This window comes from Palaemon carinicauda, unplaced genomic scaffold (assembly GCF_036898095.1).
Source record: "Palaemon carinicauda isolate YSFRI2023 unplaced genomic scaffold, ASM3689809v2 scaffold276, whole genome shotgun sequence".
Classification (NCBI taxonomy): Eukaryota; Metazoa; Arthropoda; class Malacostraca; order Decapoda; family Palaemonidae; genus Palaemon; species Palaemon carinicauda.
Window position 1 is genome coordinate 29,641 of NW_027170416.1, and position 21,432 is coordinate 51,072.

The window sequence follows — 21,432 nt, forward strand, 5'->3', positions numbered from 1 at the left end:
GGTGGAATGACAGACAAATTGACAAACTTTATGTCTAATGAACTACACACACACGCGCGCGCGCGCACACACACACACACACACTCACTCAAAGGAAAAACATTTTTTCATTATACAGTATTTCTGTTTGAAATAAAGTTCATTATTACTGTCTGTTGAGTAGTTCTATATCTTTCAACGGCTATTTATAGTGGAAATATGGAACAATATAGTCACTTCAATGAATGTGTAAAGTTTTTTTTTACAAATAAAATCGCATTACTATACTTTACTGTACCTTATAATTATACATTATAGAATACTTCTTGTGTCAAAGTACGTAAATGGATATTTTCATTACATTTCTGTACAACGTAAGGTCCAGTATTACTAATGAGTAGTTTTATATCTTTTGATGGCTAATTATCTTGGAATTACTGTATTATGGAATAACAAAGTCACTTCAATGAATATAAGTTATTTTTATGCTTAAAATCACAGTGTTTTTCCATTGGTTAGAGATAATTACATGTAACAAATTTCTTAAAGAATATTCTATAATCACTTCACAATGAATGGAAAAATATTTTGGTTGTTTAGAGTGAAATATAATGGAGAATAAAGAAAACTTTTGACAAAGTTATTCTGTAATCAGCAGTAATACAAATAAACATGGAAATGTAGCTTATTTTGGAGTAGCCTATGTGAGCAAGTATAGCTAATGGTGACAAATTTCATGAATAGCTTAATTAAGGGGTTAAAGGTGTACTTTTGGTATATCAGTTGTAATAGTAAACTCAATTTTTGCTGATTCTAAGTTGGCAGTTTTGGTGATTCACATATAGTATTGAGATCTGCAAAATCTTTTGATTATTAATCAATCACGGTCTTTGCTGACTTTCGCAGCATCTTCTCTAAGATCGATATGTACCGCTATGTCCTTGTTCCCCCTTGTCTTCATTTTCTTTTCCTTTTTACCTTTTATGTTGTACTGTATACAGAATACAGTTGGGTTTTTGTTATCCACGGGTTCGATATTTCGGTATTGGTTATTTATGATACAAATAAATAAACATATTCAATAAAAACTCAACTATTCGCGGTTTCGTGATAATCACTCTGTCTCCCAAGTAAGTCTTCAGACTGAAAGGCCTGGACTTCTCCTTTTGGGAAATGTCTATGCTGATGAGGAACTTTGAGCAGTCGCATCAACTCTGACTACCCTCCCAGAGTACTTGACCCGCAATTTGGGATGATGGGAAAGTTGTCAGCTTTTATAAACACGCTCTGTATGAACCTTTTAAGGAGTGCATTTGTATTTTCCTTAACGATATAGAGCTGGAGCTATTATAGGGGATATTACTTTCGCCGTAGCTGAAATACGAGCCTTAAGATTTTAGCGAGATATAACTACCCTAACCGCTAGTAAACGGAAGGGGTGGGGGTAGCCAGCTACCCCACTCACTCAGACACCTGGGCTGAGCACCCACTATACTTGCAAGCATGACTTTTTTTTAGCTCCAGGTTTGTATAGTTAGGAAAAATACAAATTACTTAAAATTTGTCATTTGTGCCATCACTCTATACAAACCCTCGCTATTTATGACTTACCTCTTGAGAGGGAGAAAGTCCGTGCCAACTGGCTCTTGGCATTTGACCCGAGGTTCTCTCCCTTGAATATAGATTGTTAGCAGTAGGAACCCTGCACCTCGCTAACTGTCGTGTTCTGCACGACTAGCGCCCTGCACAAGCTGTGTGTTTGTGACACAAGCAATGTGGCAGGTATAGACTAAATTACACAAAGAAAATAGATATAACCTGCAGAGAGGTGAGGTCAGCTGTGCCGAGTACCATGGTGCCAATTCCCCAATGGAGGGGAAGGTGAAAGAAAGAAAGAAGCCATTCATTCTAACTCATTCACCCCAGACTAACCTGGGTAACATCGGCCCTCGACCCTCGGCTACTTGTCCATAAAGGAGCTTTGAACCTTTCCGGTTGTCCTGAAAGGACTTCTTAGACATTCTGACTCTGTTGTTATGAATCCATAGCAACTCTAGGCAAAAAATCATCTTCATAGACAGGCACTTAATTCTAATAGCCTGGCCTTCTCCATCATGAGGCTCAATACTACACAGTATTCTAGAAGTTTTATTCCAGCTGTGACCAAGTTGTGGAATGATCTTCCTAATCAGGTAGCTCAATCAGTAGAACTTCAAAAGTTCAAAGTTGCAGCAAATGTTTTTATTAATGACCAGGCTGACATGAGTCTTTTTATAGTTTATATATGACATATCTGTCTGTTTTGACGCTGTTAATAGTTTATATATGGCATTTCTGTTTTGACGTTGTTACTGTTTTTAGAGTGATTTATTATTAATTTGTTCTCATCATTTATGTTTCCTTATTTCCTTTCCTTACTGGGCTACTTTTCCCTTTTGGAGCCCTTGGAGTTACAGCATCTTGCCTTTCCAACTAGGGTTGTAGTTTGGCTAATAATAATATTAATAATAATAATAATAATAATAATAATAATAATAATAATAATAATAATAATAACCAAATTGCTCATTTACCTCCCAGCCCTCACCCAAAAGAGCACGGGGTGGGTCAAAGTCATCAAAGTAGGCCGTCTCTTGTTGATGAGAGAGACTTCATTAGGCCTCTCTTGCCGAGGCGGGGAAGCTCCTGTCGAGGACTTTGGGAAGACAAGCCAAACCTTTGGAACTCCACCTAGGGTCTGAAGGATGAGAGGCGCTGGAAAGGAGAGAAGCCATAACAACAGGGAAATCCTAGGCGTGCCACCTAAGGATTGCCAAGGGGGTAGGGCCCTGTAACTGCCTCACACACTAAGTTAAATAGTACACTGAACCAAGGGAGGTCCTTACCACCTATGGAGCTGGGAGGAGGATCCCTAGGGCAACCAGGAGCCCTAGGTCTCGGAACCTGAAAGGAAGGGTGGGTTACTCATCTTACCTGCAGGTAAAGGTGACATCGGACCAACTACCTGGGATTTTACCAGGTGTTGGCCTCTTGAAGCAGTGCTCTGCTCAGCTGCCTCCTTTGATCATTCACCCTGAGCCCAATGAAATTCACAAAGGGAATTGTCACCCTGCTGCTCATGTGAGGCGAGCTGATCTATTGGTGGGTGACGATCCATGGGAGACAGGCACTTGCAAACCTGCGAGGGTATCGGGACAGTTGGTCTCGGGGACCGATGCAAGGGTAAACAGCAAGGAGGTGAAGAGCGGCGAGGTGGCAAGAGCCTCCTTGGTGAATGCCTGGCAGATGAGTGCCAAGAAGGAGATTTTCGACCTCTAGGCAAGAGTTGCTGGTGCTTAAAGAGACGCCCACGTGAGCCTAGAGTCAGGATCTTTCTGTAGTGAGACACGATAACTCGTCACCTGATAGTGAGGGGACGATAGCCTATTCAAAGAGGAGTGGCGAGGAGTGGGCGAGACCAGCCTAGCCAACGCATAGCGAACAGTTGGAGCTGTAGAGTAACAAGCTGTTAACAAGTCACGCGACACTGACAAGTCACTCAACGCTACCGCATAGCGAGCAGCCGTCAAGCTACGAGAGCAAAGAGGATCAAGGTAGCAAGAACCCAAAGGCTCAGAATGGCGAGAGCCTGAAGGCTTGGGATTACAAGAGTTAGAAGGTTCAGTGTGACGAAAACCCAAAGACTCGGGGTCTTGAGAGCCGGAGGGCTCGGGTCACGAAAGCCAGAAGGCTCAGTGCATCGAGAGCCTGAAGGCTCAGGGTCACAAGAGCCAGGAGGCTTAGCGTAACAATGGCCAGAAGACCGGGGTTCAAGAGAGCCCAAAGGCTCAGTGCAATGAATGCCCGAAGGCTTAGCGTGACGAAAGCCTGAAGGCTCAACGCGACGAAAGCCCGAAGACTCAGGGTCACGAGAGCCCTAACGCTCAGCATGACGAGAGCCTGAAGGCTAAGGGAGTCAGTCCAAAGGATCGAACAGGCGTCTTCTTACCGCAAGAGGGAGCAGACCGACCTGGGTGACGAGGAGTTAAAAGCTCCTCCACCCGACAAACCCCAAAGGGGAATGTCTACGCTGTTCCTCCGGAGAGAGAACCTGTTCTGACTGATTCAGAGAAGAAAAACGTTGGATCCGAGGCTATGGGGGGGGGCCTCACTCGCAGACGAGAGACGACCACCCGCAAGAGAAACTTGCCTCAGACTTTGCTCCACCTCCAACAGAAGATTGGCGCAGGATGGGAGAAAGCGAAGTCTATGGCGACGAGATAGCAGCAGCTGATCTACGTCGAACTCTCAGCAATTCTCCCCGGAAGTGGAAAGGTTGCTAAACAACTGACGAAGGGAAGTTCTTCCTTGGAAGGGAGAGCAGCCCAACAACCAGGGAGATTAACTCTTACTGGGAAAGGAAAGTCACCAATTCCTGGAGGTGGACCTATGGGCATCGCTCTCTGCTTCCCGTCAACTAGCCTTGTTTAAATTGAAGGTTGGCATCGAGCGCTGCCTGGGAAAAGTAGCGAGGCTAGTTTCTTGGTTCACCCTGAAGGGATCCCCCGACTGGAACACCCAAAGGAACCCAGCATGCAACTACCCTCATTCCTACAATTGAGCATGAGGAACAAAGGAGTAGCAGAAGTGTGTTGCCAAGACTGTACACTCAGCAGAGATCAAGTCCTCGTATGGGAAAGGTGATTGTCACCGTGCTGATAAAGAACTGCCACAAAAGCAGGGCTGTGACGAAGCAGGTAGAGCAGATTCCACATGAACGAACGGCTCTGCTCTTTTACATCAGTTAACTTAGCCAAACAAAGAAGTACGGCATCGCTAGCTGAGGAAAAATAAAAAATTATTCAAGAAAAAACTCCCTTGGGAGGATCACCTAATCCGCATTCGGGAAAGATGTCCCCGGAGAGAACAAAAACATAATAAGGTCTGTACACTCCCTTCCCCAGCCGTTATCGTCATGGGAAGGACAGCGGCAGCATAAGAACTGTAAAAAAAAGAATTACAATTAATTAATCTGCTGATGAAACAAACTACTCGGGAGAACCACTCAACCCTCCGGCGGGAAAAGCAAAGTGGGTGCTCAGTCCAGGTGTGTGAGTGAGCGGGGTAACCGGGTAACCCCCAGCCCTCCCGCTAACTAGCGATTGGGGTAGTTATACCTTGCTAAAATCTTATGGCTCGTCTTTTAATATCCCCAATCAATAGTGAGGGTTTGTAGAAGTGACAGAACAATTGAGCACCCCGATTAACTGCTAGTAGTTATAACTACCTTATTACATTTTAACAGCCACCATATCATTTCCACTAAAGTCATAGGCCTGTTAAAGGATGAAGACTTGTATTTGTGTATGAACAAGTAATCCATCAATTTCACTTCAGCCAACTCCCCAGGCTTTCCTTGTTTTATTTTGAGGAACAGTCCTCCACTCACAACACCTTTGCTTAGGCATTTCCAAAGGCTACCAGACTTCTCTTGTAAAGGCCCTACTTGCAAAGAAGTACAACTCAAAGCGACTATTTTCCTGTAAATGTTAAGGATAGAGTACTGTGTCAACTTGTGTGGCTTAATAGAAGGATGCTTCACTCTTGCCCCATAAACTCAGGAATGTATGTAAACCCAGTCTTAAGTAGTAAGAAAAATAAAGATAGGAGGCAGTATGAATAAAAATAAATTGCTTGTATAGGTAGTTACAGCATAACTCGGGTAATGATAAAGGATTTGAAGCAGTTTGCAGCTATTATCAAAAGTGCCCTTAACTGAACAGAAGCAAAATTCACTGACAATCTATACCTTAATGTTGTGAATGTCACAAAATAAGCAATTTTTTGGACACAATGTACAATCACACAAAAAAACTGATACAGTACATTTGAAAACCAGCTAACTTTGAGTGTACTGCTAGATATAAGCAAATCTAGAAAAAAAAGAAATATTATGGATATCATGTGATATAATGCATGCACACAGACTACTGATAAGAGATCATCAGTTGCAACATACAGTATATGATAATCTGATATCACTACTCAAAGTTTGCAGAAATGCTAAAGCAAAGAGAAGCAAGCGCACCTTTCCGATTGTTGACGACCATCTTGCCTTGAACCAAATTTTGGTGAAGTGATGAATCTGAACTGGAGCGAGGGAGAACCTCAGGTGGAGACAGCAATGTAGAAGGATAATGAAGACGTGGTGAAGTACTTAAATTTGAAGTGTGAGGATGATGTCGGGCCTGGGAGGATGGGGAAGTCCTCTGATGGGGGGTGCAGTTGCTGCCATGATAAACTGCTTCATGCAAATCTTGAACTTCTTGTACAGCTCCCTAAAACATTAGATGATTTCAATTAAAGCCAAATATATCTTTATGAATGTCAATATTCTTTTAAAAAATATCTTAAAATATCACTCTAAAAATATATTAAACTACATAGCATCAGATATCTTATAAGTAAACAATGTATTTGTTCTAGCTATACAAACCTGAGTCCTTTAGTATGGATATGATTTTTTTGGCAAAAGCTGGGAACAGCCAATGAAGAAATTAAAGAGGTGCTGGTAGGTACAGAACCTGTAGTTAGCTGTGGGAGTGAGGGAAGTCCCGCTCCCTTGCCAGCTTACCGAGCCTTTAATTTGATTTTACCTTGGACTTGTGAGGTGGATGAGGGGGAAATAAAACCTAAAGTTCTTTAGTAGGAGAGTCCTCCTTCCGAGGGAGGAAGACCCGCTCGCCAAACTAGCTGGGTAATAACTCAGGACCATGATGCTCAGTCCTGGAGGGAGAGCAGATCAAAGGATTCTCGCATCACGGACCAGAGATTTTTCATAAGAGAATCTATCTTTTCCTACGGGAACATTGTCTCCGTTAAGGTCTATTTTAAAGCAATGAGTTTGCCTCAACTCTTACACACTTCCTCGTTAGGAGTGTAGAGATTATATACTTCTACTACATCAGTGAATCAACTACCCGTTAACAGTGTGCTCATCTGCACACAGCTGCTAACCTCAAGGGAGGGGAAAAGATAGGAGGAAAGAAGGCCAAACATTCTCTCTCATACCTTAGAGATATCCTGCAACCACTATACTAGACACAAAGTTCCTTAACCTACTCAGAAGTGAGGCTGGCTACACCACTTGCTGGGCAGCTACCACGGGTCTCATGGAAAAGGTGTCCAAGGACCTGTGGTCACAATCCCAAAGACTGTGCCACGAAGGTGGTCTGTCTCTTCCACACCTGGGCAACCGAGTGGTTTTTCTTGAAGGCCAAAGTGAGCTCTCAGATGGGCTGAGGTCAATGATGTGTCGCATGACTCCTTGCAAGGTCTGCTGATCATTTCACATAGCCTGAAGGAAATGGTATTCTTAAAAATCTTCATCCTAAGCAAACTCACAAAGAGGTTCTGCAACTAAGGGCAACAACATTGCGTACGCTTCAGCAGGTCGGCAGAATTATCTGTTGCGCCCTCCAGCGATGAAACTGAAAAAAAAATCAAACCTTGAGTCAATGATCTATGGGTTTTGACTCTGCTACAAATTTGGGCACAAACGAGAATGAGAATAAGACCTACCTTCACTGCTTGGAATGTGATACCCAGTATGACAGACCTTGTAGTTCTCCTAGCTAAGGGTACAAAGAAAGCCGTCTTAAGAGCGAGGTCTCTGTCCGAGGCCAGCCTAAAGAGTTTGTATGGCACTTTCCTGAATGACCTTGACACTATGGTTACATTTCAAGAGGGAGGTCTAATTTCCTGACAAGGTTGAGCATGTTCAAAGCGCCAAATCAAAGCCAATAAATCTAACGAGGAAAAGATATCTACTGTACTCCTTTCAGTCAGAATACGTGGCTAAAAGCTGAGTGATAGCCTTTTACTGCCGACACCAAGAAGAAGTGGACTGAGATTTGTAAGTATGCATCCTGAAGGTCTATGGTCAACAGGAAGTTGTTCTACCCAATTGCCCCAATTACTGTACTGGGAATTTCCAAATTTAAGGGATAAACTGGTTCGAGCTAAAAAGGTCTATGACAAGCCTCCACCCTCCTATCAATTTCTCCACCATGAAGAGGCTGGCTGAAGAAACCTAGGGAACTGTCTAGTCTTTCTGGGATCACATAGAATACAATGATGGGATCGTTAGATTCTGTATCAGAGGAGGGAGATATCTCGTGATTGAGACACAATACCCTAAAAGGAGGACTTCTACCATCCAGGAACCTGCCCCGAAGTGATGCCACCTTGTTCAAGGACATAGCAGACATTTCTCCCCATGAGGTAAGTAGGGGGCCCTGCCCCCTCAGACGGGCGCCTCAATATTCTCAGCTCTTATGGGCCGAGGGATGACCTCTCAACCAAACGAAGATGAGGGTTCTCGTTGCCTTTAGTAATAGTAAACATGGTTCTGGAGGCAGACAACATTGAGGATTAAGTTGGAGTGGTGATGGTTGAGGCATTTACTGGATGAGTTGACAATCTTGCAACAAGTTTTCTAAATAGAGAGGCCTTGCAAGGCTTTTTAGATTTTTCAAAGAGAGGCCTTGCAAGGCTTTTTAGATTTTTCCACCAGTTCAGCTACCTAACCCTCGAACGGAAAAGTGCTCCCCCCTAGATTTTTTTATTTTATTATCATATTTCATAAATTGTATTTATTGTTTATTGGATCTCCAGTCCTTCTCTAAAAGAATTCTTTTTATTACAAAGTGACAGTGCCATGCACCAAGGAGGAATTATAGGCAAGAGGAAGTTGTCAAAGGAAAAGTTACTCAAAACCTGTTTTGTTATCATAACTTCTTCCAGTACACTGATGAGTGATTCATTGTGATGTAATTAAGATTAAGAGCAGATGAAACCGATTATTCTTATCATTAACCGATGTTGTCCCATCAGAGTGTAATTTTTTTTTTGTATATATTGACACAGAGTTTCCATGGATGGTGTTTCACATACTTGTCCCAAGAAACAAGTGAACATAAAGTGGCATGGAAAAGTTTTCAGCGGTAGCCAAACTTTCAAGTGTTGACAATGTCCAAACCCGGCTGACTGTTCATGCAGATAATGAACCACAGTGTTGTGGGGTTCTCTTTTAAGCTTAGAGTTTTTATTGTCATAAGCCTGGAACTTTCTCTGGATAATATCTACATTAAAAGGAAAGGCTCTGTCTTGATGTTAACAATTAGAAAATTTTCATCACAAACCAGATAGGGCTTATCCTGAAAAAAGGGCTCTTAGTGTTATATCTTATTTTTTGTGTGTGTGTTTCTTTGCAATCAAGAGAAGGGGCCTCAAGAAACATTATTATAAGTGGTCTCAACTCTTATTCATTTTCATGGGTGTAGAATAACCCTGATATACTGTGAATCTCTGAGGACTGTAAGCCTCTTTTGTTGTCTTTCTGATGTAAAGGTGAGAATGTAAAGTCAGGTTCAATGCGCAACCTTGTTTTAAAATCCCTTTGAGCTTTACATTATTGCTTATCAAAATTTGACTAAAATTGTTATTGTCGAATTAATTATTTGTCTTTTTTTTTATTAAATCTGTTTATTAAGTCTCTTTTATTGTATTTTGTTCTCTCAGGAATGAAATAAACTTATTTTCTCTTCTTCTTATAAACTAAGTTTTTCTTGCCCAGCAATGTCCCCTTCTCAGCCACTATTATTTTTTTTCTTAGTATCATTGTTTTTCCCTTTTTTTGTTTAGTACTTAAATAACCTGAAAACAGCTTATCTCTGAATAATATTAAGCAATTACATTATTAGCTGGGTCCCCTTGCCCACTATAAAATCCAAGGGGTGGTGCCCTGTGCTCCGTTCTCTTGACCTGTTACCAAGATTTTTGGGTATTCCACTGGTTTACCTTTTTGTGTAGTGAACGTTGGAGTGTGGTCGGCATTCGGACACTTGGCCATTTGGGTGCTACCTCTAGCCCCAATCCGCAAACCACTACATCATAGAGAGGAAGACGCCGACAAAAGCACAACGGAAAAGTATCCAAACGATCACTATTCCCCTGTGGCAGCGGCCGAGTCCCATGCAAGGCTATCTGCCAATAAGATAACGGATGTCCAAGGGAGAAAGTTCGGGAGGGAAGGTTCTCCGACCTTGAGAACCTGCCGTACTGCATTATCACACAAACAGCAACATACGCTATCAGGAAAGCTACAACATATATATAAAAATATCAAGAATGTTTCTATATACAGTACTGTATATAGAAGAAAACCTACGTTAAAAGGCTGACAAATTCGTAGATAATTTGTATTTTTCCTAACTATACAAACCTTAGCTATTTACATGGGGTAATTACTTCAGCGTAGCTGAACGACGAGCCATAAAAGTTTTAACGAGGGTTTCCTACCCCGCCGCTAGTTAGCGGGGGGTAGGGAGGGGTAGCTAGCTACCCCTCCCCCCTCACACACACCGGAGAATACTCCACTTTACTTAGAGGTAGGACTTATCATGGGGGACAGGGCTGGCGGGCACATAACTGTAAATAGCTAAGGTTTGTATAGTTAGGAAAAATACAAATTATCTACGAATTTGTCACTTGTTCCGTAACTGAAATACAAACCACGCTATTTACATGGGGTGACTTAACCCTTAGGAAGGGTGGTAAGTCCCGGCCATACAGGCTTTGGCTTGCCCGGGGATTCCATATTCGAGCGATCAAGTACTCGGACAATAGGGAATCCCTGCTCCTCGCTGCCGCGGCCTATGTAAGGTGTGTGCGAAGGTGAAAAGTGACTTGTCCCAGGCAGTTGCCCTGGAGTCCCTCAGAAGGAAATCCAGGCTAGGACTCTCCCAATACCACCTCGTCAGGGTATGGGGACATGACAGTATTACACCTAATACTAGGAACACAAGGAAGCATGGTCTACCTGCAGTGGTTTGAGGTCAGCTGTGCAGAGAACCCAGGATGCTGCTTTCTCCGTGGGAGGAGAGGATGAAGAAAAGAATAAGGGCCAGACAGATCTTTTCATTCATGCAGACTAACACCAGGTAACAATGCCCTCAACCTTCTGCTACTTGTCCATCAAGGAGCCTGAGGTTTAGACCAGCTATTGTGAAGCCACCACAGGGCCGATAGAAACGTATCGAGCCTTCTGTGGGTCATGTCTTACAGGTAAGGGGCTGAGAAGAAGGTCTGATGCTTCAACATCCCCGCTTGTAGGACCTGCGTCACTGAATGATGCTCCATGAAGGGCAGGGACGTAGATACGCCCCTGACATCATGGGCTCTAGGGCGATACAACGGAGAAGGGTCAGGATTCAAGGCCGGGTGTAACACCCTGCGAATCCGGGCCGAGATGGTACTCCTGGAGACCCTTCTCTTCATTACCCAGGATCCATGAACGAGGCTTGAGCCTGGAGATGAACTGCAGCCGTTCTCTGAAGACCCCACCTAAGACTCCCTACCGGCAATGTAGGAGATGGTCTGGATCATCTGCTACAGGACGGAGACTTGAACCCTGGAAGGAGTCGAACAGCGGGTCCAGCACTCCCGGATTCTGAGTCTCAGCAACAAACCTCAGGGACTAACCTGAATGTTGCCTCCCCCTAACCCCCGGAATGGGCGAAGTCGTATGAGAGACCATGTGACTCGCTTGGCTGAAGATAGGCTAGCAGGAACACTGTCTACCCAGAAAGGTGGTGATCTGGGGACTTACATAGTGGTTCGTCAGGGGCTCTTTAGAGACTTGAGGACTCGAGACACGTCCCAAGCAGGAGGTCTCACCTTCGACTGAGGGCAGGAGAGGACAAAGGTTCGTATGAGAAGGAAGAGTTCCAGCGAGGGAGCCTGAGGTTTAGACCAGCTATTGTGAAGCCACCACAGGGCCGATAGAAACGTATCGAGCCTTCTGTGGGTCATGTCTTACAGGTAAGGGGCTGAGAAGAAGGTCTGATGCTTCAACATCCCCGCTTGTAGGACCTGCGTCACTGAATGATGCTCCATGAAGGGCAGGGACGTAGCTACGCCCCTGACATCATGGGCTCTAGGGCGATACAATGGAGAAGGGTCAGGATTCAAGGCCGGGTGTAACACCCTGCGAATCCGGGCCGAGATGGTACTCCTGGAGACCCTTCTCTTCATTACCCAGGATCCACGAACGAGGCTTGAGCCTGGAGATGAACTGCAGCTGTTCTCTGAAGACCCCACCTAAGACTCCCTACCGGCAATGTAGGAGATGGTCTGGATCATCTGCTACAGGACGGAGACTTGAACCCTAGAAGGAGTCGAACAGCGGGTCCAGCACTCCCGGATTCTGAGTCTCAGCAACAAACCTCAGGGACTAACCTGAATGTTGCCTCCTCCTAACCCCCAGAATGGGCGAAGTCGTATGAGAGACCATGTGACTCGCTTGGCTGAAGATAGGCTAGCAGGAACACTGTCTACCCAGAAAGGTGGTGATCTGGGGACTTACATAGTGGTTCGTCAGGGGCTCTTTAGAGATTTGAGGACTCGAGACACGTCCCAAGCAGGAGGTCTCACCTTCGACTGAGGGCAGGAGAGGACAAAGCTTCGTATGAGAAGGAAGAGTTCCAGCGAGGGAGAAAAGTTTGTCCCTAGAGCCTGGAGGCAAGACCTAAGGCTGAGGGATAGCCTTTCACAGTCGAAACTGAAAGGCACATTTATCCCGCAATCCCACTAAGGGCTCCGCTATTGCTGGAAGCGGCATCGTGTGGAGGCATGCCCTCTCCCCGACACCGGCCACAGAAACTCGCTCTTTCGCCTGGGAGACTACTGCGTAAGACTTGCGCAGGTGTCCAGGCCTCCTTTTCGCCACTTGTTGCGAAAATCCTCTCTCTTTGAGGAGATGCTGGATAGACTCCCGGCGGGAAGTTGGAGCAAGCTACGGAGGCAAACACATCAATGGTGTCCCACCGTTGCTTGGGATCCGTGACCGGGGAGCAGTACAGCAGGAGCTTGCAGCTCAGTGCTGTAGCGAACCGGTCTACAGAGGGAGCCCCACCGAGTCAGGACTTTGTAGGCTACTTGAGGATCCAAAGACCACTCGGAATGTGGTGTCCATGTCACACTGCTCAGACTGTTGGCGAGCCCATTCCTTTGCCTGGAATCAAGCGAGCTGCTAAGGAGACCGAGGGGGACTCGGACCATCCCGGTATCTCTACCGCAAGATGGGATGGTTGTACTGAAATGTACCTCCTTGTCTGGGCCAGAAAACCATCACTGTGGTGTTGTTGATCCCCATAACCACAGAGTAGTCCGCCAGGCTAGTTGGAGCTACTGAAGTGCCCGAAACACGGTTTCCATCTCTAGTAGGTCTAGAGAAGGTTCTTACTGGTTCCGACCACCGGCCTGAGGACCCGTGGATCAGAACGTTGCCCCCCACCCCCCTTTCTTTAACGCGTCCGAAAACAGCATCAAGTTTGGGGGAAAGACGAGAAGGACCACTCCCTATTGTAGATCCTTGTCTGCTTCCCACCCCTATGGATCTGTTTGTACCGCTTGTCCCCTAGGGGTCCCGGCGTCTGGGGAGACGTGCCCCCCGACTCCCCCACGCCCCGAGTCGCCACTGGAGAGAACTCATCCTGAGGCGACTGTGGAAACCAGACGGGCCAGGGAGGAGAGACGTAACAACCTTGTGTTGGAGGGTCTCCTCGTGTGGGGAAAGGTCTCGCGACCTTCCTCCGCCTTGATACCCTGTTGCCTGAAGGGAAGGCTTCGGGAGATTGGAGCCTAAGACCAGGCTAGGTATACCAGACTCTGAGAGGGCTGCGGGGAGGACTCCTCGAGGACCACCATGATCTTTAGAACTTGGCAAAGTCCGAGAAGCTTGTCCCGATGACGAAGAAGGGATGCCTTCGAGTCTGCTAGGATCGGCCAGTCACCCAGGAAACGGAGTGGATGGATGCCGATCCTGAGAGCCTGTGAAGAGATCAGAGTGGAAGTATCGGTGAACTGTTGAGGTGCTGTGGAGAGGCCGAAGCACAGCCCTTGAAATGGTATATCCGCCTTCTAGGCAAACTCCAAAGTACTTCCTTGAAGATGGGTGAACCGGGACCAGAAGTACGAGTCCTACCGGACCAGTGTACACATGAAGTCTTGTGGTCTCAACGCAAAGCTGACCACGTCTGCTGTCGCTATGTTGAACGGAGACTGTTTAACAACCCTGTACAGAGTCGAGAAGGGAAGGAGACGATTAAGGAGGCCTCAGAACCCGTTGGCCACCTCTTGGAGGAAGCGTATCTCCGACATGGACTGGACTTCCGCCCGGAAGGCCAGTCCCCTCACCGATCCCTACCCAGGGAGGAGGGAGGGGCTCGATACCAACCGGGACTGTTGAAGGAGACAAGCTCGGAGAGCTGGTCCTCGGCCTAGTCTCTGGCGCTCTCCATTCCCTGAGACCAGGGCAAGCTGCACTGGCATAACGGAGCCCTTGAGTAGACTCGGTCCCGGACCGTATCCTTCCCTTACCGAAGAGGACTCTCTGAATCTGGGATCCCCTTGAGGTTTCTCCTGAATGCCAGAACCTGCCAGAACGCAAATTCCGACCCCTGGAGCTCCTCCTCCTGATGGACTGGCAGCGAGGTCTCCCATCCCCGGAGGCTCTTCCTGGGGAGACTCGTAGAAATGCCCCAAGGGTCCAACTGGATCCTGTCGGATCCTTGCGGAAGACTGGGCCTTAGGATCCCCCCTAAAAAGGAAACAGAACCCCAGCGATGAAGGATGTAAGGCTTTCGCCCCCTCCGCATGATAGGACTCTCAGGAAGAGGCGGGGATTCTCCCTATGGAGTGAAGGGGGAGATGACAGGGTCTTCCAACCCTCCTGGGGATGGGTAATGCTCATCCGCAGGGGAGGGGAGATGAAGTCTGAGGAGGGCTCATCGCTTGCGTAAGGACTCGCGAAGGGACAGAATAGTCCTTGGGGGAGATCCATGCCAGGGATTCCTCTCACCCCCTTCAGGGGGAGAGGAAGCTGCTACTGATTAGTGACCCCAGTCAGAAGACACAGGCTCATCGCCTGCATGAGCGCTCTGACGACGGCGGATGCCGACCAACCATCGCGCTGACAGGGAGTCCCTCTGGAGGGAAGAGGATCGTTTGATCCTCTGGGGGAGTTGACACGAGGGTTCGCCCGAAGAGAATCTGCAATGAAGGGAGAAGAGACCTTTGACCTGTCTGGAAACCTTCCCCCCTCCGGAGAGGGCGCTGCTCTGCGCTGCGGGGGAGGGAAACGCGGAGGTGGCCTGACCGCCATAAGCCCTGAACGGAGAACGGTGCGCCGATAATGCTGCCGATCGCGCAAAAAGCACAGATCTGGGTAGCGCGTGAATAAAACAATCACAGTATAACCGCGCCCGCATGCACGAGTACCCGCGTGAGCGTGGGCGTATCGGCGCCAGCGTGAACGATCCCCACACTTCCGCGCGTATGAAGATCGCTGGCGCTTGGGCGTGGAAGATCGTGGGCGATAGCAAGAAAAAACCATCCCACGCGCGAACGATCTCGGCGAAAAAAGATCGCCGGTGCTTACGCCGTCAGCGATTGCGTGTCGGAAACCATCCCACACGCGGAAGAGATAACGCTGACGATCTTCGGCGCTTACGCGAGTACGAAGATCATCGGCGCTAGCACAAGAGAAGATCGTAGGAGACAGTGAGCGGGAAACCATTGGCCCCCGCGTGCGTATGATCTCCAACTATGTAAGACGATCGTCGGCGATTCGCGCGAGCACGGACAATCTTCAACGCCCACGCGTGTGCGAAGATTGTCGGCGCTCGCGCGCGAGAGAAGATAGTCGGCGATCGCGAGCAGGAAAACCTCGGTGCCCGCGCGCGGACGATCTATGACGATCGCGAGCGGTAAACAGCGCGCGGACGATCCGTGCGATGATCGCGTGAGCCTCAATGGTCGCGCGCGGAAAACCATCCCGCGCTCGGAACGATCTTCGGTGCTTACGCGTACTGTGAAGATCGTCGGCGCTAGCGCGCCTAGCGCCGAATCCGAAGATCGGCGGCTAACGGCTGTCGACGATCGGGTGCGGAGAACCGCGAGAGGACGGCCTCGTTGTCATGGGCGGGAAACCATCCTTCGCACAGAAACGATCATCAGAGCTTATGCGTACTATGAAGATGGTCGGCGCTTGCGCGCTTAGCACCGGATCCGAAGATCGCCGGCTAACGGCCGTCGACGATCGCGTACGGAGAACCACGCGCGGACGGCCTCGTTGTCGCGCGCGGGAAACCATCCCGTGCACAGACCGATCTTCGGCGCTTACGCGCACTAAGAAGATCGTTAGCGGTTGCGCGCCTAGCACTGGATCCGAAGATCGCCGGCTAACGGCTGTCGCCGGGCTAACGATCTTCGACGATCGCGCGCGGAAAAACCGCGAGCGGAAGGGCCTCGAAGATAGCGCGCGGGAAACCATCCCGCGCGTGGGCGATCTTCAGCGCTTATGCGTTAGCGAGTATCAGAAGATCGTCGGCTAACGATCCTCGACGATCGCGAGCGGCAAAACCGCGGAAGGGCCTCGAAGATCGCGCGGGAAACCATCCCGAGCGCGGGCGGTCTTTAGCGCTTATGCGCGAGTGAAGATCGTAGGCCCCTGTGCAACAAAAGATCGTCGGAGAGCACGCATGCGCGCTAGGTTGAAGGATCGGCTAACTCGTAGATCAGGAACTGGGATGTGTCCCTAAAAGGAAAGGCGTCCCCTGAAGAGGACCAGGAGGTCTACTTCAGTGCCGACGATCAACTGAGGTACTGCTAAATACTCCGAGGAGTGGTCGCTGTGAGGTACCTTTCCCACGAACGGGAAAGGTGTCCTTCATAGAAGAGACTTAGAGACACCGTAGGCTGAACTGCTGGTAAACTCCTGTGCGCTATCTCAGGAACCCCACCGATGTGCGCAAATGCGCAGGGAACGTTGGTAGCAGCCTAACTGAATACTGGAACAGGGTGTCTCTGAAGGCAGTCTCAGGAACAGCAGGAACAGCAGTCGAGTGCTAGCGCGTAAGGGAACGTTGGCGCGCGGGGGATACCTGGCACTTAAGGGACTTACTCAAGGTGTGAGAAAGTCTCTCCTGCCCCGAAGGGAGGAGCCCGTCAGATAACGGGGGCCTGGTTGCCCAAGGCGCGTCTGCAGTCAGGAACGGATACAGCAGGCAATAGGTACACTGAGGGACGAGAGACCAAGGGTCTAACGTAGCCTGAGTAGCGAGGCCCCGAGGGGATTAGTTGCAAGACCTCGAAGGGTCAACGCGACGAGAAACCGAAGTTTCTCCGTCACCGAAGTGTAGAAGTGACTAAAGTTACGAGAGCCCGAGGGAACTGCGTAACTAAAGCTCCAAGACCGCGAAGGGTCGGGGAAAAAGAGAAACCGAAGTTTCCCTGTCACAAAACACCGAAGAGCTACTGACTGAACAGCAAGCTGTTGACAACAGGAACAATCCTCCGAAGAGGAGTCTCTAGGAGTGGCCTCTCTCGCGAATGATAGAGGTCAGCACTTCGTAGAAGAGACTGGTGATGGAGCCCCGAAAGGCCGTGAGATCAGCTGACATAAACAGGAACAATCCTCCGAAGAGGAGTCTCTGTGAGTGTCCCCTCACGCGAACGGGAGGGGACACTTCGTAGAAGAGACAAAAGGAGCAATCCTCCGAAGAGGAGCCCTTAGTGCAGCCTCCCTCGCAACCGAGGGCCAGACTGATCTTGCAGCTGCTCAGCCCCTTGAGCGTAGCTACAGAAGCGACCACTCAGCCCCGAGAGCATAGTCGCTAGTACCATGGTCTAGCCTTGCAACCGCTCAGCCCCTTGAGCAAGTCACAAGGGCGGCCGCTCAGCCCCAAGAGCATAACCGCCTAAGGACCAGGGAAAAGTAAAAGGGAAGTTAACTAACTACCCTGGAGGCGAACCTCCTTATCGTTCTAGGATGCAATGAAGAGCTGGCAGTAGTCACGGGGGAACTTCTAAGAGAAGGAAACGCCCCTGACGATTGCCTCGAGAGACGGCGGCGAAGCAGACTCCCCAGGATAAACAGGAAAGCTCTGCTTCGAAGGCACACACAACAGGCACAAAGAAACAGCATCGTAAACTGGAAAATAAAAAAGAATAATTATTTAACAGAAATTCCCCCAGGTGAAACTCCGAAGAGAACCCCCGAGGGAAAGAACACAAGAACGAAAGAAGGTATGCGCCCCCCCCTCCCCCCACCCGGCATGCGCGGGTGAGGGGGGGGACGAAAAGTTAACAAAACAGAATTATAACATTAATTATGCGACTGACTTTGAATGTTCCAAGTATCACCGACCCCCGAAGGGACGTGAGCCCAGAGCTGAAAAGTTAAAAACACAATTATATTCATAAAAATAATTGAGACAAATAAAACGAAATAGCGACTCATTCCTGAGAAGCTATCGTAGCCGTAGTACGGAGTAAGAGGTGAACGACCTCAAGAGAAGGGCCGGGCTCCACGAAGGCAACCATGGTGGCCTAGGAGTGAAAGGCCGTGATCAAGAAAAGATCGTGGTGGCCTAGCAAGCCGGCGATCACTCTCGTAGAAGTACACAACACACACCGCACAACACCAAAAGCAAAGGAAACTTACTATTTTCTATACACAAAAATATATATAAACATCAATAATGTTTAAATAAAACAATAACGGCCGTCAAGTGAGGATGGGAGCGGAGACTTCCGATCGCCATCCGAGCCAAAAGTAAAGTGGAGTATTCTACGGTGTGTGTGTGAGGGGGGAGGGGTAGCTAGCTACCCCTCCCTACCCCCCGCTAACTAGCGGCGGGGTAGGAAACCCTCATTAAAACTTTTATGGCTCGTCGTTCAGCTACGCCGAAGTAATTACCCCATGTAAATAGCGTGGTTTGTATTTCAGTTACGGAACAAAAAAATATTAATGGCAGTCCAAAATAGGAGAGGAAGAAAAGCGTCAACAACCGCTCACCCTCCTAGCCAAAAGTAAAATGAAGCACAGTAACATGTGTGTGAGTGAAGGGGGTAGCTAGCTACCTTCCCCTAACCCCCGCTAACTAGCAGGATGGGTAGCGTAGATTTGTATTCAAGTTATGGAACAAAGAACGTTTCTGGCTCTTGCTCACCTTCAAGGAAATAACAGAAGGGGATCGATCCCTTTTGGCCTCCTCCTTTCTGTGACCACTGTACTTCTTCCATTGGGAGGGTGATCCCTCCCTGCAAAAATCACATGTGAAGTTCATTTCACATATCTTTCCTCTCCATCCTGGACACATAGGATGTGGATCAACCTCACCTGACTCATGAAAGTACTACATGGATGACCCTCAAAGCTGGGGGCAGATTCTCATGCACACCTGACTAGCACTCATCACTGAAAAGCGAAAGCATATGAAGCACGAAAGAAGCCAGTAACAGATGTCTCAACGACCAAGAGCGAAGTGAGAACAGCTAACAAAGCTGCTAGTACTACAGCACCAAGCACAGGTGGGAACACGATGCAACCATACAATGTTGTCAGACCCACGATATTTCATCAATTTGGGCATAAGAAAATGATTGCAGAGCTAACCAGTACAAATGACAAGGGTTTGTATTTGCGTAGGAACAACTACTCCATTTACTTTCAGATTTGACAACTACTGTACCACACTTTTATGCCTAAAAAGCTATACACCTTTCAAGCAACATTTGCTATTCAATTGTTAAGCTAAAAAACTTAATATCTTTTAAAGTAATTCATACAATTACAAAAAAATAGTATTTACTCAACCTAAGCACCAAGAAACTTCTCAAAAACATGTGTGACTGAAGATATTTGAAGGAATAATAACTGGCATTTTCTCCGTATTGTACGAAATACATGTGACGTAAGCCTAACTACTTGAAATTTTTCTACAAAATTGATAGAACCTGTCAAAATAAGAGGAGCAATGTCTATTTTTACATCAACTGTTCTCCCCTCAAATCAATTTTCCCATTCCCAACTAGAAATGATACTGCCTGCATTAATGGCATTATGTTCATGCATGTTATACCTATCATTTTCAGTGATTATACTTTTGATGACCAAAAAAATAAAAAGGAAAGTTTTAAAGGAATAATAAAATCAATGCTAAATGATGAACTCCATTATATTTCCAACTAGTGATATACAGTGTATTTACCTATAATATACCTCAGCACTTTATTTCAGAATATTTTTTCTGTGATAAGTACAATACAAAGTATCAGTTCAGGATCCTCATTCTGGTTTGTTATTCTTGAATTGATTTCCATATCTCATTAATAATTGCTTTTACATCATGACGAATTTCCTTCTATTACTGTATTTACCTATTGCTCATCTTTTTAAATCCTCAATGTGTTATCTTTAATTGTTACAATATCTTCCTTCTGATATACTATACCTTTATTCCTCAATGTGTTATCTTTAATTGTTACAAAATCTTCCTTCTGATATACTATACCTTTATCAGCGTTTGACCTGATATTTGGATGTCTCGTAACTTAATCTAACGTTCTATGTACTAAACTAATCTCAATTTACTCCAATGGTAAGAATACAATGACAAATTGGTAAGAATACAATGACAAGCAGATATGTCATTCTATTCATTGGACTTGAAACTCAGGCATATCTTCAAAAATGCTAATACAGTACTGCACTATATATTCCTGGAAAAGATATTACAATCTATATTCACGAAACATACATATACCAAGGCGCTTCCCTCCATTTTGGGGGGTAGCCAACATCAAACAAATGAAACAAAAAAGGGGATGTCTTCTCTCTATGTTTCCCCCAGCCTGACAAGGGACTCAACCGAGTTCGGCTGGTACTGCTAGGGTGCCACAGCCCACCCTCCCACATTATCCACCACCGATGAAGCTTCATAATGCTGAATCCCCTACTGCTGCTACCTCCGCGGTCATCCAAGGCACCGGAGGAAGCAGCAGGGCCTACCGGAACTGCGTCACAATCGCTCGCCATTCATTCCTATTTCTAGCACGCTCTCTTGCTTCTCTCACATCCATCCTCCTATCACCCAAAGCTTCCTTCACTCCATCCATCCACCCAAACCTTGGCCTTCCTCTTGTACTTCTCCCATCAACTCTTGCATTCATCACCTTCTGTAGCAGACAGCCATTTTCCATTCTCTCAACATGGCCAAACCACCTGAACATATTCATATCCACTCTAGCTGCTCACTCATTTCTTACACCCGTTCTCACCCTCACTACTTCGTTCTTAACCCTATCTACTCAAGATACCAGCCATACTCCTTAGACACTTCATCTCAAACAAATTCAATTTCTGTCTCTCCGTCACTTTCATTCCCCACAACTCCGATCCATACATCACAGTTGGTACAATCACTTTCTCATACAGAACTCCCTTTACATTCATGCCCAACCTCTATTTTTTACTACTTCCTTAACTGCCCCCAACACTTTGCATCCTTCATTCACTCTCTGATGTACATCTGCTTCCACTCCACCATTTTCTGCAACAACAGACCC

At 47.0% G+C, this 21,432-nt stretch overlaps 1 protein-coding gene across 2 annotated transcripts in view; it reads right to left on the reverse strand.

Moving 5' to 3' along the window:
- Positions 1–21,432, reverse strand: part of LOC137636345 (CREB-regulated transcription coactivator 1-like) — a 132,064-nt gene that overhangs the window by 25,283 nt on the left and 85,349 nt on the right. For both annotated transcript variants that reach the window (XM_068368752.1, XM_068368751.1), the window contains exon 4: positions 6,047–6,296. In XM_068368752.1, coding sequence (XP_068224853.1) covers positions 6,047–6,296 — 250 coding nt within the window. The remainder of the gene's footprint in view (positions 1–6,046; positions 6,297–21,432) is intronic.